The sequence below is a fragment of the Schistocerca americana genome, chromosome 9 (genome assembly GCF_021461395.2).
Source record: "Schistocerca americana isolate TAMUIC-IGC-003095 chromosome 9, iqSchAmer2.1, whole genome shotgun sequence".
Classification (NCBI taxonomy): Eukaryota; Metazoa; Arthropoda; class Insecta; order Orthoptera; family Acrididae; genus Schistocerca; species Schistocerca americana.
The window spans coordinates 76,005,224-76,029,912 of record NC_060127.1 but is presented as its reverse complement, the minus strand read 5'-3'; the positions used below and the strand labels follow the sequence as shown (position 1 = coordinate 76,029,912).

The following is a 24,689-nucleotide window of genomic DNA, read 5'->3' as shown; positions in this document are numbered from 1 at the left end:
ATTGACAAATTCAAATAATTTATTGGCAAAACTGTTGCATCCTTGAGCCCCCCAGTTCTCGATGTACACTTCCTATACACTATGGTACACAGTCATATCCTTAACAAAATGAAATTTCGCATCAATCCGACGACCACGAATAAACACAGACGGTGTATCTTTTGTCAGTTTCCAAATACTTCTAATATGAACACACTTAGATTTATCAATGTAAATTGCGGACACGTCGCTCCTGGTTGCAGCGCAAGATTGATTGGTCATACTTGTCTTGTGGGCAATAACATCACGGGGTGAAAAGTTCTCCAAACTCATCGCCAAAGAATGTAGAGCTGAATTAATGCGAACAACAGCCACAGTAAGCCCTGCTTGGCCCACAGTTGCTTGAATATTTGTCAGTGTCAAGTCCAGTCTGCCACCGCGAAAAACAGCACACCCACGGAGAACTTCGATGACTGTAGCAGTTTCCATATTCATGTTGTAATTAGTCTCCATTTCGAGAACAGTTTTGTAGATGGTAGGACGACCGACAGTTGCCTTTCCAGAATCATGATTCATACAGCAACGCGCAAATGTGAAAACGTCAGCGGCTGGTAACAGAATTTGAAAGCCTTTATTTAGTTAAATAGCTCAGCTGTAATGATGTTTCTGATATATCTTGGGGGAAAAATAAGCTCCTTATTAACCAGATTGGAATCCATACGGTCTCCTTGCGGGCAGCGATCGTTGAATGTGTAGACAAGGGAAAAAAGAACAGCAATCTATCGCGAAATCCGTCGTTTTATTACAGCAGATCTAGATTTCAACTATTGCACAGTCATCTTCAGTGCATATAACAAAAGGTGACATTACTCCAAAGTGTCACATAATAACGATGTTGGTTGCTGCAGAGCATACGGGAGTCTAACATTCAATGTCGCCTATTCTTATAAGTACTGAAGATAACTGTATGATCTGCTGTAATAAAACGGCGGATTTCTGTTCTTTTCTGCGTTGTCTAAGCTGTACATTTTTTGAAAATAAGATGTTGAGCTCTCAAGTAAAGCGTTCCTGACAAGAAATTAAAGTGATATGAAGTGGCGTTTTATATTTATGTCATATGTATTTGCCATTTCAGCTAGTATTCTATCAAATACTTCGAAGCAGTCTAGATTCAACAGCTTCACTCCAGTCCTCCATTGAGCGAAACAGCCAAAAGTGAGAAGCACCCACTGGTCAACCTTAAAGATTCTACAATACCATAGTTAAGTACCAGCAAAAAGTCAATTGATGAACATAGCTAGCTGTGTAGGTGGCAGCTTTTATGAAACAGCTGCACTGATCCCACGTAACGCCAGTTCGATAATGTTCACTTCCGTATGATACTGCTTGGACAAAATGATACTGTGGCACAACATGTGTGTACAGTCTCATGCCGAGGGAAGGACTTCATCTCGTAGGCAGAAGATAGGAACACGTGGGACAACAGAACTCACACACCTCTCCCTATTCATTCTTAAATCGTTTTCCTTTTTTTTCCCGTCCCCTCTGTGCCTGCATCCTAGCGCCTGTCTGGCCACAGCCTTGCACGTAGTAAACCTGTTCCCAAAAAATTGTGCGTACCGATCAAGCACGTGAAGAAAACCTTACAGAGCTCTGAATGCATCGTGTACTTAAATAAGAGTCATGATTAGTGACCGAAAGGCGGTTTCTTTTCTTTTTCGCGACAAATACACTCCTGGAAATTGAAATAAGAACACCGTGAATTCATTGTCCCAGGAAAGGGAAACTTTATTGACACATTCCTGGGGTCAGATACATCACATGATCACACTGACAGAACCACAGGCACATAGACACAGGCAACAGAGCATGCACAATGTCGGCACTAGTACAGTGTATATCCACCTTTCGCAGCAATGCAGGCTGCTATTCTCCCATGGAGACGATCGTAGAGATGCTGGATGTAGTCCTGTGGAACGGCTTGCCATGCCATTTCCACCTGGCGCCTCAGTTGGACCAGCGTTCGTGCTGGACGTGCAGACTGCGTGAGACGACGCTTCATCCAGTCCCAAACATGCTCAATGGGGGACAGATCCGGAGATCTTCCTGGCCAGGGTAGTTGACTTACACCTTCTAGAGCACGTTGGGTGGCACGGGATACATGCGGACGTGCATTGTCCTGTTGGAACAGCAAGTTCCCTTGCCGGTCTAGGAATGGTAGAACGATGGGTTCGATGACGGTTTGGATGTACCGTGCACTATTCAGTGTCCCCTCGACGATCACCAGTGGTGTACGGCCAGTGTAGGAGATCGCTCCCCACACCATGATGCCGGGTGTTGGCCCTGTGTGCCTCGGTCGTATGCAGTCCTGATTGTGGCGCTCACCTGCACGGCGCCAAACACGCATACGACCATCATTGGCACCAAGGCAGAAGCGACTCTCATCGCTGAAGAGCAAGTATGGTGGGTCTGACACACCAGTGTCAATGTGTTCTTTTTTCCATTTCCAGGAGTGTATTTTATACTTAAAAGCGGGCGTAAATCCTCTAATTTTCAAATAAGGTCAGTCGTTTTGTGGAATTTTTTGTAGCCAAGATCGCGTTTAAAACTATTTTTTCCTGGCCGATTGCAACAGGTAAGACTGTCATCTCCAGATTTTCAAAATATTTTTTTGGGTGTACGTCATTTGTGTTGTGTCTTCATTACTCATGCCACGTTAATATTCTGTGGAGAGTGTACTGGACATTCCACACTGGTTTGTCAACGTTAAAATTACAAACAGATTTGTCACAAATAAAAATACACACTGCTAAAATACAAAATGGAATTTAGCATGTCTACATACGTATGTAGCACTCCTTTGATGCTTGTCAGTTGCTAAATTCCGCAGTACACAGTAAAAGATGCACATTTATCTCGGTGTTTGCATTTATGTCAGTGTTTGCATTTACATGACGAGTGAAGCAGATCTTGGAGCCTTCACTCAAAGTAGATAGTGCAACTCAGTGATTTCTGTCCGTATCCGTGGCCACATAGCCTTGGCTGGCATTAATGACGACTGACATAGTTGTTTTTCGGTTGAATGAGAGATCACATTTATCTAGTACAAATGTGTATAAGTGAACTAATTAGATTAACGATTTACTGGCAAGACCGTATTTCACTTTCGATTGTCTGTTTAGTGTGTCGACGGCCATATTATAGAATACTGTGTGCAGGTGGCTGATATTATTCTCCACTTCTAAGGCGAGCAATGAACTGTACGAAAAATACTTGGCACTAAGAGTAGAAATCGTCTCTGAATTGTGTCGAGTGCTGAGTACGATAGGACAAACTTTGATGATAGCAAAAATTAATGCTTGAGCGTCAGAACATTGATCAGGAAATACTGCTTCATTAAAAGACAGTAGACTTTTGTTTAGCGTCATGATTCCTGACTCTTCTGTACTATTACTAAAGAGTTAGAGTCTTATTTCACTTTTGGCGAGCTGGGTTGTGGACCTATGGGCTGATTATTATGAACAGTACGTTCTCCGTCACTTCCTGGCTGTTCGCACAACTAGTTTTGAGGCCGTATGAGCACCCCTTGTGAGCTGTGGTAAATATTGTCCATAATGTAACAGTGTGTTTCCCTACATCCTAGAGATATCAGATTTAAAGAAATATCAAAATTTAGACTTTTCGTTAACAATTGGAAGAACAAACTTTTTTAATTTCTTATGGACGCAAATAACATTACTTTGTTGGACTGACAAAATGTTGATAAAGAGTTATGAATGTGGAATCTCAGAAAGAACTGATCACACTCTATTCATGTACTCTGTGTGCACTACAGTTACATGAGTAAGTAGACAATCATTACTACCCAAACATTTATTTGGCGTAGTTGCGAATAATTTTATTTATTTATAGTATGATACAGAGCTTGGATCAAATACATAATTTTAAGAGTATACAGTGTAAGAAATGACAAACAAAATACAGGTACAGAATCAAATGTCCAAAGTATTATGCTAAACGATGTACACATTACACAAGTTCTTAGATTTCTAAGTCCAATCTGTTGATCCAGTTGAGCCCCTCAGGTGTTGCATGGTGGATGTCATTTACTGATACTCCGAGGGCTCATTTCGGGCATTTACCAACAATGTGATTTATTGTTTGCAGGGCAGCTCCACAGTCACAATCTGGAGATGTTACCCAGCCCCATTTGTGCTTCAGATATCCGCAGTTCCCTTGTCCTGTTCGGATGCGGTTGCTGGTTCTCCACTGGCATATGGGGAGTGTGAAACCATGAACTCGCATGGATGGCTTTTCAACCAGATGACCGTTGAGCACTGACGATTCTTCCCACTGACTTCTCCATACTTCGTTGATGTTGAAGTCGGAGGCTTCAAGATTATGTGGAGTTCGCCAAGATGGTTTTCTTGTCTTCAGACGCTGATGTTCTGCTATTAATATATCGCTGTGTATGGGTAGCTGGGGGTTGTTCTAAATGTTTCTCCAGATCTTCAGGAGAGCGTCTGATCTTCGTAGAGCTGGAGGTTGGCTGTTACTTAAAACTGGTAGCGATGCAGTTTGAGTGGTGCGTATGCAGCCTATGATAAGTCGCATTGTCTGGTTCAGTAGCACATCTATCTTGCTACAGTGAGCTCTGTTCATGCAAGTTGGACAGCAGTATTCAGCGACAGAGTATGATAGTACCAAAGCAGTTGATCTTATGATTTGAGGGCTGCAACCCCAAGAGGAACCAGCAAGCTTCTGAATGATATTATTACGGGTCTTCACTTCTGCGGCCACCTTTGAGAGATGTTGTCTGAAGATTAGGGACCTATCGAGTGTTATTCCGAGGTACTTCGGTGTGCTGCATTACTCCAAGGTTGAGAGATGTTGTCTGAAGATTAGGGACCTATCGAGTGTTATTCCGAGGTACTTCGGTGTGCTGCATTACTCCAAGGTTTGTCCTCTGAGTTTAACTTCTGATTTATAATCAGAGTGTCTGTTTCGTAGGTGGAATGCTGAAGTAACAGTTTTCTGAGAGTTTAGGTGGAGGTACCATATCCTGAAGTATGTCTCCAGGATTTTCATGTCGGTAGTTAATGTGCTTTCAGCAGAGGTGAAACTGGAGCTCTGGGTTACCAAACAGATGTCATCAGCATATATGAACTTCCTTGTGGTTGTGGCTGGCAGGTCATAAATGTATAAGTTGAAAAGGAGAGGGGCCAGTACAGATCCTTACGGTAGCCCGTCATTTACTTTGAAGACTTTGCTTCTGTCGTTATCAGAGTAAACCTGGAAAAGTCTGTTGCTTAGCATGTTGCTAAGTAGGTTTGTGAGTTTCTGACAATGAATGATGCTCACAAGTTTTAGGAGAAGGCCTTCTCGCCATATGGTGTTGCGAATAATGAAAGCTGTGAGGTAATGGACAAATTTTGCAGCGGAGTTTCGAAAAATAATCTTTGTCAGACAATGCTGTGCACTTGGATCACACATAGGCGAACATACCCGTATGTGGCCTTGTTCGTTGCAAAGTAACAGCAAATATTCTGGCATTGTCATTGAAGTTATGTGCTTGCCTGGGAGCCCTCTTAGCCTATAATTTAAGTTGCATTAATTCTTCGACAGTGTTAGCTTGTTAAATACTTTGTTGAAGTCAATAATTCAGAAGTGTATTTTAGGTTAATTTGGGTTTCTCTAACTGTAGTAGTGTCAGAGTTAGAAATTAACTTTTTTGAGGTTTTAAGAGTGACCAATGTTAAATGAGCTAATGGCTGTAGTAACTGGGAGAACTAATAAACACATGTTATTAAAATTTTTATTGCTTATAATGCTACAGGGTGGTGCATAGGTCGTATGGGACCACTTTTGTAAAATAAAACCAGGTCGATAAACAGAAATTTCAAGCTAATCTCGATACGCAAGCGATGATGGTACAGACACAAACGATGATGGTGCAGACAGAAACGATGATGGTACAGACACAAACGTTGATGGTACAGACACAAACGATGATAGTACAGACACAAACGATGATGGTACAGACACGTCTAGGCACGGGAAGCGATTGCAGCGTTGTCGGCTCCAAGCGACAGTTGTGGTACGTGCTTTACACTTGCAGGAAGTGTGTATCCTCCAAATTGTGTCTCTCGCTTGCTTAAGTACAATTTGCCGCATGCCACCATCATTAACGATAACAGCTCGCAACAAATGGAATAAAAATTCACTAAACATCTTGCTACGTTCACTTGAATGCTCGCACTGACTACAACTTTCACAGCAGGGTGTTCAGAACGCTACGACGCTCATTGGCCATTGGAGAACGCATGGCTTCAGGTGCGCACAAGAGCCTAAAGTCGACCACCGCCGTTCCTTTCTCCAGCAGTGGTCGCATAGACGGATCACATCTCCAAGAATATACACTCATGCTCACAAATTAAGGATAGTGCTCATACATGGTGGAACAACGCTCTCGTGGGCGGTTTGCGGGTTTAAATCACATCGGGGTATGACAATGCGGTACATTTGACCTGCGGTCGCCGCACGGTGGCGCTGGCAGCAGTCCACATACACAGAGGTGTGTTGGTGCATGTCAGAGTACGGTGCAGCGAATAAGTGTGCAGACGTGCTAATGGTGACTGGGTGTTGAAAGTGGCTCAAAGAACACATACTGGTGACGTTATGAGGAGTAGAATAGTAGGGCGACTGGAGGCTGGTCAAACACAGCAGGTCGTAGCACGGGCCCTCTGTGTGCCACAGAGTGTGATCTCAAGATTATGGCAACGATTCCAGCAGACAGGAAACGTGGCCAGGCGCTACAATACGGGACGTCCACAGTGTACAACACCACAAGAAGACCGATATCTCACCATCAGTGCCTGCGGACGGCCACAGAGTACTGCAGGCAATCTTGCTCTGGACCTTACCGCAGCCACTGGAATAGTTGTCTCCAGACACACAGTGTACAGACGACTGAAAAGACATGGTTTATTCGCCTGTAGACCTGCCAGGTGCATTCCACTGCCCCTGGTCACAGGAGAGCCCGTAAAGCCTGGTGTCAAGAACACAGTACATGGTCATTGGAACAGTGGTCCCAGGTTATGTTCACGGACGAGTCCAGGTACAGTCTGAACAGTGATTCTCGCCGTGTTTTCATCTGGCGTTAACCGCGAACCAGATACCAATCCCTTAATGTCCTTAAAGGGACCTGTATGGAGGTCGTGGTTTGATGGTGTAGGGTGGGATTATAATTGGTGCACGTACACCTCTCCATGTCTTTGACAGAGGAACTGTAACAGGTCAGGTGTATCGGGACGTCATTTTGCACCAGTATGTCCGCCTTTTCAGGGGTGCAGTGGGTCCCACCTTCCTCCTGATGGATGATAAAGCACGGCCCTACCTGCCATCGTGGAGGAGTACCTTGAAACAGAAGATATCAGGCGAATTGAGTGGCCTGCCTGTTCTTCAGACCTAAACCCCATCGAGCATGTCTGGGATGCTCTCGGTCGACATATCGCTGCACGTCTTCAAACCCCTACGACACTTCAGGAGCTCCGGCAGGCAATGGTGCAAGAATGGGAGGCTATACCCCAGCAGCTGTCGATCACCTGATCCAGAGTATGCCAACCCGTTGTGCGGCCTATGTACGTGTGCATGCTGGTCATATCCCATATTGATGTCGGGGCACATGCGCAGGAAACAGTGGCTTTTGTAACATGTGTTTCGGGACGGTTTTCTCCACTTATCAGTAATACCGTGGACTTACAGATCTGTCTCGTGTGTGTTCGCTACATGCCTATGCTATTAGTGACAGTTTTGTGTAGTGCCACGTTGTGTGGCACCACGTTCTGCAATTATCCTTTATTTATGAGCATGATTGTAGTAGTAAATAAGGAATAACGGATAACATAAAAAGAATGACTAATGTAATGGAAATTTGTCATTCATCGCTGGGAGACACAAAAATGATATGTTTGCTTGTCTCAAAATTTCTAGTGTATAGGCTCACAGACGCAGCTTTGTGTGACATGCCATTCCTGTCACCACAGCGCAGGAAAACATCATTATGATGTGACGTGAGTTGTTGGAACATCTGCTGCTTTCGTTTTTTTTTTCTTCTCTATACGGGTCTATGGCCAATGGATATAACAATTAAAGAAGTAAGCTTCGATCTATTGGTAAAAGGAGAAGAATTTTGAATGAATCAGATGCATACTTTGTTAGCAAACGCTTAACAAAACATGGAATAAGAAATACAATCCTGCATCACTGCAACACCTTCAACACGTGGATTACATTTCCTGTAAAACATTTCATATGTCAGCCACTGTTCAAGCAATCTTGAAAGCAAAGGGCAGTCAGCCAACAGAGGTAGTAACACTTCTCCATTGGTAATGGTGCCTAACTTTCAAAAAATGGCTCTCAGCACTATGGGACTTAATATCTGAGGTCAGCAGTCCCCTGAAACTTAGAACTACTTAATCCTAACTAATCTAAGGACATCAAACACATCCATGCCCGAGGCAGGATTCGAACATGCGACCGTAGCGGTCGCGCGGTTCCAGACTGAAGCGCCTAGAACCGCTCGGCCACACCGGCCGGCTCTGCCTACCTTTGCCACATTGGAAGGGGACTGATTTGTGACAGTTAATGCATGCAGCAGAAGAAACTCTGGATCTTGTACTATTCGATGTTCTATGTAAACACAATTTGTTTCGGGAGGGACTCGGTTATTGTATGTCAGATACTGGTTATGTACAGGTAGAGGCTTAAAAAAATTCTCTGGTCTGGACAAATTAACAGAGCAGATTTAATATAGGAAAGGATCAAGTAGGCCATGTTATGCAATAATCACACGTTCATCAATAGCAGATGAGTCCATATGTTCTGCAAAAACATGTAGCAAAAATTCTGTAGGGAAGAGTGGAGCTAGGACGTTACTTATGATCATTCTTTGATTCTTATTTAAATTGTGTGAATTTTTTGATGCTGGTTTTTGGTAGATATTTTGTTGTAGTTGTTAATTAGTGTGTAAATTGCAGGATAGGTTAGATCTGACAGCATCTTGTTGTATCACAATGTAGCCCTGTTTCCTAAGGCTGAGGATGGTAACACATATACAGCGTGCGTCTGGAGGTAAGGTACATGCTTTGGGGGTGATGGTATTAATGATTCTGAACAAAAAACTTCATATGGACGTATGCCCTATTCCGAATTGTTTCCGAGATAGAACACACTTAATATCACTTTTGTTCGTTTTTCTTGAATAACTCGAAAATCGCACCCTCCAGCAAAAACGTGTCGCATTACAAAGTTAAACTGTATTAAATTTCTTACAAAAAAGGTGCTATTCTTTTTTTCTAATGGTTTGTGCGAAGAGAGCGCGAGAATGTTGAAAAACTCGCTCGACGCGCATGCGCTGTAGCTTGTGTAGTTTTTTTAAGGCCAACTTGAAGTAGTTTCTCGACTTGACTAGACCACCAGTGTCCCGTATCAAACTGTTCGTCTCATCTTGCTACCTCTATATGCTACCTCAAATTGGCCTACAAAAACTCCGTAAAATACAACGCATGCGCGTCGAGCGAGTCTTTCAACATTCTCGCGCTCTCTTCGCACAAACCATTAGTTCTAGAGAAAAAATGAATAAGGCCTTTTTTGTAGGAAATTTAATATAGTTTTATTTTCTACTGCGACACGTTTTTGCTGGAGAGTGCGGTTTTCGCGTTATTGAAGAAAAACGTACAAAAGTTATATTAAATATGTTCTACCTCGGAAACCATTCGAAATAGGGCATACGCCCATATGAAGTTTTTTGTTCACAATCACTAATACTGTCACCCCTCAAAGCATGTACCTTTCCTCCTGACTCACCCTGTGTATCAAATCGATTTGTTGGCCACAGAAATTGGTATATGTAATAGACTAATTTTGTTAGAATATATGTGACAATATTTGTTGTACTATAATCATGACTGGAAACCATCATTTTTTAGCATTAAGGTAATTGGTGATAATGTATAAACATTTATAAATATATCAACAGTTAAAAGTTGTAATTAAGACTTTCACGAAGTAGAAAAGTATCTGTTATCCCATGAAATATGACCCGTCGAGATGAATGATGAGATAACTAATTTTGAAAACTTAATAGCTGTGCAAAATTTGAATACCGTTTGCAAGCAATTTCAAAGTGTGCACCTAACATTCTTAGTTCAGCATTTATACCACAGCCGACCAATGGATAAGTTTTTATGTACTGCTCTATGGATTCATTCATAGTAGTTTAAACGTTGCTGCTCATTATTTTCTGTGATCACAACGTCTGGTTAATAGGGTAGGTGTAAAGAAGTGGCTGTAAAGAAGTCTAATATAGCCCAACATATCGATGAACTTCAACAGTTGGGATGTCTTAGAGGAAACGTTAGACAAATCAGACGTGACAACCATAAAACAATATCAGGCAAAATAGAAGAGGATATCCAGCAGAAAAATTCTAGAGATTATTACAAACTTCTCAAACTCGGAAACCAGAAATATACTGGACAATGATTTTGTTTCGAATGACCCTGGGGTTAAAGAGCTATGACCAAATTGCACTTATACAGCCACTGTATGGAAAGTGTGACAAGATAAATGTTAATGATGAAAGAGATATCTCTCTACTGCCAATAATTTATAAAATTCTCTGTAAAGTCCTGAAAAAAATATACAGGACATTGTAGGTGAAAACCAGGGTACCAGACTGGAGCAGGCTCAAAAATGGTTCAAATGGCTCTGAGCACTATGGGACTGAACATCTGTGGTCATCAGTCCCCTAGAATTTAGAACTACTTAAACCTAACTAACCTAAGGACATCACACACATCCATGCCCGAGGCAGGATTCGAACCTGCGACCGTAGCAGTCGCGCGGTTCCGGACTGAGCGCCTAGAACCGCTAGACCACCGCGGCTGGCGCGACTGGAGCAGGTCCTGAGCCTTAAACTTCTACTCAATTATAGCCAAATTACCTGTGAACCATGAGGGTACACTTTCATGGACTTCAAAAGGGAATATGAGTCTGTGAATCGCATCACACCTTTTAACACATTATATGAATTGGTTATCAATACTAAGACCATCAGCTTCGTCAGGGAAACGTACACCGACATCCAGTCCAGGATAAAATTCAAGGGAACGGCTTCAGATCCTTCCTGTATTAAGACTAGTTTGTGACAAGGGGACAGCCTGTCACCTATGTTGTGTAACATGGTTCTGGGAAAAGGCGATGCACTTTCGTGTTTACTGTGAAACATTTCGCGCAGGAAGCAATTTATGTTCCTGAATAACTCCTGAGCAAATCGACTACGCCATGTGCGTTGAAGTGTCAAATGAACCATAAGGATTAATCGCTAAAGTATTCAGTTATGCGATGCATGCTGATGGCGATCTAATTATTATTCTATCTGAAGGGTTTTTTTTCCTCCAAATTTTCCTTTCCCTGCTCCTAAAAACTGGATGGGCTGTTGTTGAACAAACTCTGTTCTTTTCAGCTAAATTCAGTCTTTATCATAATGTCTATAATAAGTGTAAAATGGTCTGTTAGTGTGAAGTTTACTATGTTGATAGCATGGTAGCTTGAAGTTGTAATTGTTATTATATGAAAAATAGTTGCTTCAGTACACTCCGTCACTCTAGAGAGTTTACCTGTTGGAAGTTTATGAGCTTGCAGAAAGCACAATATCGTATTGGTAAAATTATATTTTTCATTTTATCTGTGTCCAATTCTCAAACAATTATTAGTTGAACAAATTTTATTTGGAGTAGTAGCGTCCATTTTATATTTCAAGTGTTGGGCGATTATATATGAATAAATGTATCAAGCGGTAAGCTAATGAATCTAGTAATTAGGATTTACACAACATAAAAAATCGAAATGAGATTTTATTGCTTAATACACAGTGTTGAGCAGGAAGCTGGCATGGTTATCGATTTTTTTTTTATTTTCGAAGACAAATTCCCGTGCGGTATTTCAACCAAATTTGTATCCACCTCTTCTGGCAACCCTTTGTCGTTTTAATACTTTTTGTCAGGCATCTGCAGAGTCTACTTAGGCCATCCTTAGTGCAACATCTGTTGCGTGCTCCATTGATCTGTTAAAGTTTTTATCCATTGTTCTGCGACCGAGATGGGGTTGTTTATGGCAGTCTAAGGTTTGTCGGTGACTTCTGTAACCAGTTGCATCTGGTGAATGGGACAGCCATGAAAACAACGTCCTAACACGTGAGCTCCATAGAACAGGATTAGTGAGACATACAGTATGCATTAGATTTCTATAGTCCCTGTGGGATAATTTCTTACGTGTGGCCTTTTGCTGATGTTTTAGTTATAGATAGTGTTCTGATTGGATTTGTTTGCAATTAAATCCCGCAGTATCGTCTGAGAAATTTACTTGCCCAATATTACCGATTTTAAGGACTGTAAGACATTTTTTCTTCAATAATTACCCCCAAAAATTCAGTTGCATCTTACACTCAAATTAGTATAAAAATGTCCAGTGTTTGATTTAAAATTCCTGCCAGTCTTAAAAATGGCCATATGCTCAATACCATGGGAAACCTATATCTGTCTGGCAACAGTGGATCCAACTGGCAGCAGCAGTACACCGATACGACGAACGTGAATTGCAGGGATTCACAAGATTGCTAAAACTGTCTTCCTCCCGCCGCGCCATCACAAACCCAGAACACTCTTAGCCTGTGATGTATAGTTACAGTGTACAGTGCCAGTGCACTTGAACTGAAAGTGATTTGTGTTATCAGTAACAGTACAATATTTTTGTTAGTAGCTATTTCATAATGGAAAAGTCCGCAGCTCGTGGTCGTGCGGTAGCGTTCTCGCTTCCCAAGCCCGGGTTCCCGGGTTCGATTCCCGGCGGAGTCAGGGATTTTCTCTGCCTCGTGATGACTGGGTGTTGTGTGATGTCCTTAGGTTAGTTACGTTTAAGTAATTCTAAGTTCTAGGGGACTGATGACCATAGCTGTTAAGTCCCATAGTGCTCAGAGCCATTTGAACCATAATGGAAAAAATGAAAGGTATTCATACGCTGCGGACTATAAATTGAAAGTAATAGGGTATGCAGAAGAACATGGAAACAGAGCAGCTGTGCGGCATTTTGGCCCTCCACCAACAGAAAAAAACATTCACGATTGGCAGGCTAGTAAAGGACAACTGAAAAAATGAGGAAGACTAAATGTGCAAATAGAGGACTGAAAGCAAAATGGCCAAAACTAGAAGATGATGTATTGAAATGGACTCAAGGACTCCGTCGAAATGGCATTGGAATTAATACGAAAATGATTCAAATAGACGCTCGTAAGTTAGCACTACAGTCGAACTTAACAGGATTTAAGGGTGGAGTTGGTTGGTTCTACAGGTTTATGAAGCATCATAGACTTGGCATGTGAACCGAAACCAAAATATCTCAGAAAACACCACAAGAGTGTGACGAGTAATTGCTATCTTTTCATCGCTTTGTTATTCAGCATCAAAAGAAGACCAGTGTGGAACTAAGCCAAATAGTGAATATGGATGAAACTCCCCTGACATTTGATGTGTCGAGTAGCAGAACTGTTGCAATGAAGGTGCTGAAACTGTTTTAACTGTAAAAACAAGTGGACATGAAAACATGCACTACATTGTTGTCCTTTCATGTTGTGATGACGGTACTAAAGTTAATCTAATGATCATTTTCAAGTGCAAAACAATGGCAAAACCTTTTGAAATACCGTCAAGTGGTGGTGATGTTCACGCACATGTCAAGGGTTGGATGGACGAGGCTTGTATGAAGTTATGGCTTAACAAAGTGTGGGAGATGTGCTTTATTGAAGAAGAGTTCTCTTCTTGTGCTAGATCAGTTTAGTAGACATTTGAAAAATTCTGTGAAAGATAAATTGAGACAGAGAAATACAGAGCTTGCTGTTATTCTGGAAGGACTTACTTCACAATCGTAACCTCTTGATGTCTAGATAAATAAACCATTTAAAGTGTATATGAGAGAGGAATGGAACAAATGGATGGTGTATGAAACCCAACATGAATTCACGCCGAAGGGAGCTTTAAAACGACCTACAATCAAAGAAGTATGTCACTGGATAAAACAGTCATGGTTTAGAGTGAGAGAGGAGAGTACTGTTAAATTTTTCAATAACTGGCGCGTAAGTAACGCTTTCGAGGGCAGTGAAGACCAATTTATATATGAAGAGGTCAACAATGAAGAGGTAGAAGAAGAAGAAAGGTCAGATGACGCTTTTCAAGGATTTTAAAGGTCTGGTGGGTTTTACAAACTGAGAATTTTTTTGTCTGGCTTTGCAATCAAATAATAAAAATGGGAAAAATGTTATTTTTTTAATTTCTTAAAAATTAAGGTACGTCGTAGTCCATATCGTCTTACTGTATGTAAAATTGGTAACTCAAACCTCTGTGTCGTCTTGTTCAAGCTAAAAATAATTTGTGATATCGAGACATTGTGCTCCTTAGTTAAAATGTAGAGAGCGGATAACGGGTTACACAGTGCATTGGTAGAGACCTTCTGTCGTACATTGCAAACCATATGTAAATAAATGTAATTGCTCATTTATGTGATTCTAAAATTATGTCAATACTTTCTGTCAGTTTTTCTACACTTTTTTTCAGTACTATCTCTGTTGACGTGGAGGACGTGAATTGCGCTGATGGCAGTGGCTGTTTGGGTACCAAAGTTTACCTGACTGCAAGAACACACAACAGGATGCAATGCACCACGGAGAAAGAAGCATCCTGTGGCAATAAAAGATTTACAAGACATCTGGCGTACAGGACTACCGTCTTCAAAGAGCAGTCGGCACATCTGCAGGGACTGAAGAAGCGCAAACGGATCGACAGGCACGAATTTCCCCATTCCTGTAATGTTTGTCACAAAACATTCACATGGAGGAGCAATTTGAAGGTGCATTTCGTATGCACACTGGTAAACGTCGATGCAGTTGTGACGTTTGCAAAAAGACATTTAGTCACAGAAGCAACCTGAAACAGCGTTCTGAGCTGCATACAGACAGTATTCCATACATCTGCAGTGTGTGTCATAAGAGATTCAGGACAGACACAATCCTCAAGAAGCACACCCATGTGCACGCAGATGACCATCCCTGGACTTGCGCATGTGGCAAGTCATTCTGCTATCAGAGCCATCTGTAACGACACACTTGAGTGCACGCAGGTGAACGTCCATACAGATGTGACGCTTGCAAAAAGACATTCGCGCAAAGCGGCGAACTGAAGCGGCATTCCCAGCAGCACACTGGCGGCTGCATCTATTGCTGTAACTTCTGTCATAAGAAGTTTAAGAGCAGAACTAGTATTAAGGCACATGTGAAACTGCACAACTAGAAAACTTCTTATGACTCTTTGTCCTACAACAGTTAAATCTAACTGGAAAGCTGACTGAAGGAGTACTTTGCTGACACACATGCTTAGATAACATGTACATGTTTACAGTAATGTAACCATGAGTGTTGTAATGCTTAGATCATAAGGATTGCTTAGATGTTGCAATAAAATATAGTAATTACTCACAACCCTATTGCATCAAATTAAGTTGTTGTAAACACGTTTCTTGAATAAGTAACAGCTTGTGAATGTATTCAGGCCAGGTGGCATAATTACGTGGGGTCCTTGTGACTGTATCTTTTCAGGTATTGTACTGCATTGCATTACATTCTCTGTGTGCAGAGAATCAACTCTAAGCTTTGCTTAGGGTAGGAGCCCTATCAGCAAGTGAGAGCCAGCGAGCAACTTCTCACTCATCAGATCGCGAACAGTGGCTGATCTGGCTACTAGCAACTGGTCGTAATAACTGACTCAATGCTGCAGGTGTTCCGCACTTCGTAGCCACAGAGTCACTGTTAGAAGAAGCAGGTGTGCTGTGTGAGACAACAAAGCGCCCTTTCAGGCAGTTTTCTACTCTGTTGCCTCACTGAGCTCCTTGAAGGATTGTAGTGCTATATCCTCCACATAACTGTGACATTATTTCCAGTTACAGCAAAGCAACAACAAAATACATGAAAAATTCAGAGGTGCAGCGTTAGCAATAAATCACCTCAACACTAGTAACATGTGACATAAAATGGGTTACACATAAATTAAAAATGAATGCACCCTATATGTTTACAGAGATGAGTATCAAAGATCAGTAATATTTGTTGTGTATGGTATACATATATACTTATTTTGATATGTGTCATTCTTACATGCTTCCTTCATGTCATTCAGGCTATTCCACCTTAAGGGGCTCCGGAACGCCCTATACTTGCAATGTTAAAATAGCGCTTATAAATTACATCTTTCCTCACAAAGTATTTGAGGTAGGAAGTTGAACTTTTTACAGATTATTTATTGGAATATGGGCTACAACTTAACACAGGGATTTTACAAAATTTTAGTTCAGTTATTAAAGATGATTTTTTTTCAATTGTAATGAAAATTCACAACTTTTTTTGCAATTTTTTATTTATATATTCAAAAATATACAGTTTTTTGGAAAAAGGCTGTGTTAAATTATGCAGAAGGTACTGTGTAACATTTACTGAAAGTTTGAAACAAATATGTTTGGAAGATCCTTAGAAAACATGTGATTAGTATGAGAAAATAAAAGTTTTGGGAATCGAGCGACAAAGATTGGATTAACTTTTTAGTGCATTCCAGGTCCATAGGATGGATTATCTTCATCCTCTGCAAACTCCTCCTCCAGCTTCCTCTTGTTCCTCTTCCTGTTTACTCTTGCTTGTATTTCGAGACTCTTTACAGCCCTGTCTGCAGCCCGAAGGCGTTCCTTGTCTAAAGCAAGCATCGCTCGTTGTTGTGTTCGTAGATTTTGCTACCATTTTCTTCAGTTGCAGTTACTGCAACACTGTTCCAAAAGGTGGTCATGTATGAACACTTATCACATTTCAGTTGTATTTCACTAGCAAGTCCTACGTGCTTTATTATGGAGAGTTCCAGACCAACTTCCCTACAATGAATACATCTTACACAGTTTGAAAAAATTCCTTTGAGAACCGACATATCAAATATTTCATTCACATCCGATTCGCCCATAAAACTTTCATAGTTTTCACTCATTGAACCAAGCTTCTTCTGTGAAGTATTTTCTTTCCCACTTTGACTGCTATGGGCAGGTGTACTTGAGAGGTTAGGTTAACTCACTTGGTTATCGTCTTTATTGTTTACAGTAATAACACATATCTTTGGCTTTCCAACATTTCTCCTTTTCTTAAAAGCCTTCAGAGGATTTTTAATAACTTTACTTTTACTCATTATTATACTTCAACAAAACAGAGACTCAAGAAACATAATTAATTACGAATATTTTCGAGATAACGACAGAGTAAATAAACATGAAACAATCGACAATCAAACCAGCGATATATATTGAACCATCACAGGTTAGCCACAACACATACTTTATCTCACATCACTAAAATGTACCTGATGCACACGGACGTTAATAATAACACCATTTGACAGCAGTTTAACAGCGCCACAGTGGGTCACGCCCATGTAGAACACATTTCAAAAAAAATTTAAAAATAGTTGTAGTCTTCGGAATTGAATAAATTATATATCTATTAAAAGGTAATAGTCTGCAGATTCAGAAAACGCAAAAAAGTAAAAATTGAACTTTTCATGATTTTGAGCCTTTCCGGAGCCCCTTAAGCAACAGGTCCCAAATTCACTTTCTTCCAGGACCGAGCGAGGTGGCGCAGTGGTTAGACACTGGACTCGCATTCGGGAGGACGACGGTTCAATCGCGCGTCCGGCCATCCTGATTTAGGTTTTCCGTGGTTTCCCTAAATCGCTCCAGGCAAATGCCGCGATGGTTCCTTTGAAAGGGCACGGCCGACTTCCTTCCCCGTCCTTCCCTAGTCCGATGAGACCGATGACCTCGCTGTCTGGTCTCCTTCCCCAAAAACAACCCAACAACAACTTTCTTCCACTCAAATGTTTATGTCGTGACAAAATAAGCCGCAAATTTGTTAACCGGGATTCTTGCATTATTCAGAGCAGACAGCTGCCATGTTTCAGACGTAACTCTGCATGATGCCGCTAACAGTGGGAGAAATTCGTGTCAGAGCCTCACAGTTATTCAAAAGTGTCCATTAATACATCACAGTTCCTATTAAGGTTCCCCCTGATGCGTCAGGTGTGCACTGTATGCAGGTATCTCTTTTTTTAGGTTAGTTCGGTAATTTTCACACCTGTCAACTGTTTCTCTATCAGCTTAATAAGTCATGGTTGCAAAATGCTAACACGAATTCTTTACAAACGAATGGAAAATCTGGTAGAAGCTGACCTCGGTAAAGATCAGTCTGGATTCCGTAGAAATGTTGGAACACGCAAGGCAATACTGACCCTACGACTTATCTTAGAAGATAGCTTAAGGAAAGGCAAACATAAGTTTCTGGCATTTGTAGACTTAGAGAAAGCTTTTGACAGTGTTGACTGGAATACTCTGTTTCAATTTCTGAAGGAGGCAGGTGTGAAACACAGAAACCAGATGGCAATTATAAGAGTCGACGGGCATGAAAGGGAATCAGTGATTGAGAAGGAATGTTATTCCCCGATGTTATTGACCAAGCAAACAAAAGAAAAATTTGGAGTATGAATTAAAATCCATGGAGAAGAAATAAAAACTTTGAGGTTTGCTGACGACATTGTAATTCTGTCAGAGACAGCAAAGGACCTGGAAGAGTAGCTGAATGGAATGGACAGTGTCTTGAAAGGAGGATATAAGATGAACATCAACAAAAGCAAAACGAGGATAATGAAATGTAGTCGAAATAAATCAGGTGATGCTGAGGGAACTATGTTCGGAAATGAGACGCTTAAATGAGTTTTGCTATTTGGGGAGCAAAATAACTGATGATGGTCGAAGTAGAGAGGATATAAAATGTAGACTGGCAATGGGAAGGAAAGCGTTTCTGAAGAAGAGAAATTTCTTAACATCGAGTATAGATTTAAGTGTCAGGAAGTCGTTTCTGAAAGTATTTGTATGGAGTGTAGCCATGTATGGAAGTGAAACATGGACGATATATAATTTAGACAAGAAGAGAATAGAAGCTTTCGAAATGTGGTGCTACACAAGAATGCTGAAGATTAGATGGGTAGATCACATAACTAATGACGAGATATTGAATAGAACTGCGGAGGAGTTTGTGGCACAACTTGACTAGAAGAAGGGATCGGTTGGTAGGACATGTTCTGAGTCATCAAGGGATCACTTAGTACTGGAGGGCAGTGTGGAGGGTAAAAATCGTAGAGGGAGACCAAGAGATGAATACACTAAGCAGATTCAGAAGGATGTAGGTAACAGTAGTTATTCGTAGATGAAGAGGCTTGCACAGGATAGAGTAGCGTGGAGAGCTGCATCAAACTAGTCATTGGATTGAAGACCACAACAACACAAGAGAAACATTCCCCCCCCCCCCCCCCCCCCCCCCACTCCCCCTTGGTATCAGTGATGAATTGCCTGCCGAAATCGAAGTTGCACCAGCCACTGTGTTCTCAGAGAATGCTTGTCTTCGCAGATTGAGTATAGAAAAGTTTAATGTGATAATTAGTAAACTGGTGGAGAATCCGTCGAAGGATCATAGAATTAATATACCTTACTGAAAGTTATACTGCCTATATACTATTAGGAACAGAAAGTTGTTTTAAACCAGAAGTGAATGTCAACGAATTGTGGAGGTGTATTTATTGTAATAAAGTTATCACGGACTCCGTATCTGAATTGATCTAGCTGAAATTGAGCATCAGAGGTCAGTCAAAAATCGTAATCGGCCGATTTTATAGATCGCCTCGGACAGGAGCTGTCGTTACACTGCTTTAGTGGGAACTTGTAAAATATCGTTAAAACTTTTTTGTGATCATGCCATTGTAATATGGGTGACTTCAAGTTGCCAGGTAAAGATTGAGAGAGTCATGTCATCAAAACTGGTGCCAGAAACAGAGATTTGCGTGATATTATTCTCAATGTCTTGTCCAAAAAACTATTTCTACTTGATAATTAGATAACAACTCGTGAAGGTAACGTCATAGACTTCCTAGTAACAAACAGACGTGAACTTATTGATCCAGTTCTCGGAGAGAAAGACATCTGTTATCATAAGGGTGTGTAGCAACTGGGTTTTACAAGGAATATTAAGAAAGGTAGGAAAATATTTTTGCTTAGCAATAGTGATAGGATACAAATTGTGGAAGTATTCAGTGCTGAGGAAGGAGATGTGGAACACAAAAGGAAAAAAAAAATTCAAAAACATCGCCCAATATGCCTCATACAAGTTCGTTCAGAGCAAGGTCGTAAGAGATGGGAAAGACCCACCTTGGTTTAAGATCCGACTTAGAAAACTGCTACATAAACAAAAAGAGCTTCATGACAGATTCAAGAGAAATCAAAGCCCAACAGGCGAACAAAAGCTGAACGAAGCGAAAATGAGTGTAAGGAGAGCAACGAGAGAAGCACTCAGTGGCTTTGAAAGTAAGATTATCAACTGATCTGAGTAAAAACTCTATGAGGTTTTGTTCAAAAGTATGTGAATTCCTAAGGAACCAAACTACCGAGGTCATCGGTTCCTAAACTTACACACTACTTAATCTAACTTCAACTAACTTACGCTAACAACAACACACACACACTGATGCCCGAGGGATGACTCGAACCTCCGGCGGGAGGGTCCACGCAATCCGTGACATGGCTCCTCAAACTACGCCAATGAGTTACAGCACATTAACTTATGAATTTTATCGTAGAGTCATCCATTTGAGGCGCTGAGAATAATAAGGTCCTAAAGCACATCACCATCCATTGTGAGACTGCAGCACTTATTCATGCTTCTGAAATATGTTGATCTTATGGTGGTCAGGTTTGACTGTGCAGGAGGCCCACATTGCATATATGAAAATTTTCGAAAACTGTATCACTGGTTTCTCTGATATTCACTAAAATATGGGGTAGACGCCGGTGTGTTTTAGGTCCTTATGAATCTCAGCGCCTCATTTGTATTCTAGTCAAATGACCATGTTGGCAGACATTACTACTTGAGTTTAATCATTTCCACAAATGGCAGTTTGTGTTTGGAGTAGGTTGTTAACTGTGTGGGAATAGGCTTTAGTGTGAGGTGTAAACATGAACCATGTTGAATCTATTTTAAATGCTAACAGGAAAGTAAAGCCATGAGGACGCGTCGTGAGTCTTACTTGGGTAGTTCAGTCGGTAGAGCACTTGCCTGCGAAAGGTCGAGTCTCGGGCCGTCACACAGATTTAATCTGTCAGGAAGTTTCATATCAGCGCACACTCCGCTGCAGAGTGAAAATCTCATTCTGATTAAAAGTTGTTAAATCATTCACTGTGTAAATGTTGACCATGAAATATTAACTTCTGCAGTTTTACGGATATTGAGATACTGTTGTGTCTTTGGATGTGCCTCATTTTTTGGATATCGCAGATGTATTCAGATTTGCGCCGATATCTGACTGAGCTATTGTTGAAGCTCATAGAGCTGTGACTTAGCTATCATTAAGATTTCCTTACACTCCGCTGTTTCCTGGACCATCTCCTACACAAAGGAGATGCGAGCAACAGCCGCCCGAATTCCCAGCTTCGGGATTTTCCTCACATCCAGTCCTTTGCTAGCGCACGTGTCTCGCGCTGGAGCCTCCGTTTCTGCCCGCCCGTCTGCGTCGCTCTATTGGCTGTGGGGCCGCACAGCTTCGTACACAAACTCACCTTACGCTGTACTAATTCTTGGCAGCCGATTAGCTCGCCTACATGCACATAACGTTACACAAAACTAGACAATTTTTTTCTTTTAGATGAAATTTAGCTCATGACCCGTTAAATATACGATCTGCAGTGCTAAGAACGCCTCAGAAAGGGGCGGAGACTGTTGTGCCTAAGGGCTGAATACTTCCATGCCACAATGCAAGCAGACGTTTTTCAATTAGACCTCGAAGATGTACACTACTGCCAATTAAAATTGCTACACTACGAAGATGACGTGCAACACACGCCAAATTTAACCGACAAGAAGAAGATGCTGTGATACGCAAATGATTAGCTTTTCAGAACATTCACACAAGGTTGGCGCCGGTGGCACCTACAACGTGCTGATATGAGGAAAGTTTCCAATCGATTTCTCATACACAAACAGCAGTTGACCGGCGTTGCCTGGTGAAATGTTGTTGTGATGCCTCGTGTAAGGAGGAGAAATGCGTACCATCACGTTTCCGACATTGATAAAGGTCGGATTGTAGCCTGTCGCGATTGCGGTTTATCGTGTCGCGACATTGCTGCTCGCGTTGGTCTCGATCCAATGAGTGTTAGCAGAATATGGAATCGGTGGGTTCAGGAGGGTAATACGGAACGCCTTGCTGGATCCCAAAGGCCTCGTATCACTAGCAGTCGAGATGACAGGCATCTTATCGGCATGGCTGTAACGGATCGTGCAGCCACGTCTCGATCCCCGAGTCAACAGATGGGGACATTTGCAAGACAACAACCTTCTGCACGAACAGTTCGACGACGTTTGCAGCAGGATGGACTATCAGCTCGGAGACCATGGCTGCGGTTACCCTTGACACTGCATCACAGACAGAGCGCCTGCGATGCTGTACTCAACGACGAACCTGGGTGCACGAATGGCAAAACGTCATTTTTTCGGATGAATCCAGGTTCTGTTTACAGCATCATGATGGTCGCCTCCGTGTTTGCCGACATCGCGGAGAACGCACATTGGAAGCGTGTATCCGTCATCGCCGTACTGGCGTATCGCCCGGCGTGATGGTATGGGGTGCCATTGGTTACACGTCTCGGACACCTCTTGTTCGCATTGACGGCACTTTGAACAGTGGACGTTACATTTCATATGTGTTACGACCAGTGGCTCTACCCTTCATTCGATCCCTGTGAAACCCTACATTTCAGCAGGATAATGTACGACCGCATGTTACAGGTCTTGTACGGGCCTTTCTGCATACAGAAAATGTTCGACTGCTGCCGTGGTCAGCACATTCTCCAGATCTCTCACCAATTGAAAACGTCTGGTCAATGGTGGCCGAGCAACTGGCTCGTCACAATACGACAGTCACTACTCTTGATGAACTGTGGTATCGTGTTGAAGCTGCATGGGCAGCTGTAGCTGTACACGCCATCAAAGCTCTGTTTGAGTCAATGCCCAGGTGTATCAAGGCCATTATTACGGCCAGAGGTGGTTGTTCTGGGTACTGATTTCTCAGTATCAATGCACCCAAATTGCGTGAAAATGTAATCACATGTCAGTTCTAGTATAATATATTTGCACAATGAATACCCGTTTTTCATTTGCATTTCTTCTTGGTGTAGCAATTTTAATGATGAGTAGTGTAGCATACGTCGTAATGTGTGGAATCTCTGTCGAAAGAGCACAATGCTGGTGCACGCACTAATGTTTCCGAAAACACCGTTCATCGTACAAACATGGGACTCTGCAGTAGATCACCCCTGCTTGTTCACGTGGTGATCCAACAACATCGTCAATTATCACTGTAGTGGGCAGGGGAACATCTGGATTCGACCGTTTCTCAATGGAAACGCTTCGGTTCTTCGGCTGCATCACGTATTTGCTACACTAGGTCGTTGGTCGTCTCCAGAAACGACTTCATCGAGGTGAATGACGGCTCAAAACGAGCAGTGCGCCACGGTCACAGGATGGTCAGAGCAGTATTATGCTATGGGAGACCTTCTCCTGCGCTTGCATGGGACCTGTAACAGTATTGGACGACATGCTTACAGCTGCGAACCACCTGCATCCCTTCATGCTTGATGTCATCCCCGACGATGACGTCATCTTTCAGCATTGAGACTGGCTTATCTCAATGGATTTCCCCATTTGCAGTCCATATCTTCGCTAGGGTGACCCCCCCGTCCGTGTGTGCTCCGCTTGCATACTTTTGTTACCGCGTCACGTGCTACCAGGCGGCATTCTACGTCGCGGTGGGCAGTGGTCCTAATTTTTTGCTCATCACCGTATTTACATGCAGACGTAGAACGAGCTATTTCTGAATGTTGCTTACACGATAAGACATCGGTCGTTATTCTGATGACAGGGTACGAAAGCGGCTTCACTCACTTGCTGAGAGAGATGCAAGAGTCGCAAAACTTGCTAGCACTAGCGGACGGCGTAAGTGCCTGCGGAATGACAATTTTTTCCTCACTTTATCTCAGTGGATTACGTCCTGTAATAAACGGAATAACATCGCACTTCGTACGCTGAAATAAAAATGCTTAGGTAACTAACAGTTTTAGAGACAGGCGTTACTGAAGCGTCTGCAAGAAATTCGTAAACAGCACAATCATTACAGCTGTAAGGCATGTCGAATGGCATTCCGAAAAACCTTTTTTTTTTCGGAAAGCGAGAGAATATGACTCCCACGTGGATATTTGTTATGGCTCTGTTATGACTCAATCTGACAGAGGGAGGTCATTCAAAGTGAGCCGGTGAGGAGATAGGAGCCAACCGCCACTGCTTCCTCTGCTGGAGTCGACATGAAGTCCGCAGCTGCTGTTGCTGCCACCTTTTTGGCGATCACTTCTTGGAGAATACTATGCTGTGGTAAGGCTGCCAAATTTGCTAGAATCCTAGTTAGCTTATAAGCAGAATGGGG

At 42.1% G+C, this 24,689-nt stretch overlaps 1 protein-coding gene across 1 annotated transcript in view; it reads left to right on the top strand.

The window, feature by feature from the left end:
• LOC124550669 (endothelial zinc finger protein induced by tumor necrosis factor alpha-like) overlaps nt 1–24,689 on the top strand; it is a 119,154-nt gene that overhangs the window by 13,115 nt on the left and 81,350 nt on the right. The window contains exon 4 of the mRNA XM_047125392.1: nt 14,978–15,156. Within this exon, the coding sequence (XP_046981348.1) occupies nt 14,978–15,156 (179 nt within the window). The remainder of the gene's footprint in view (nt 1–14,977; nt 15,157–24,689) is intronic.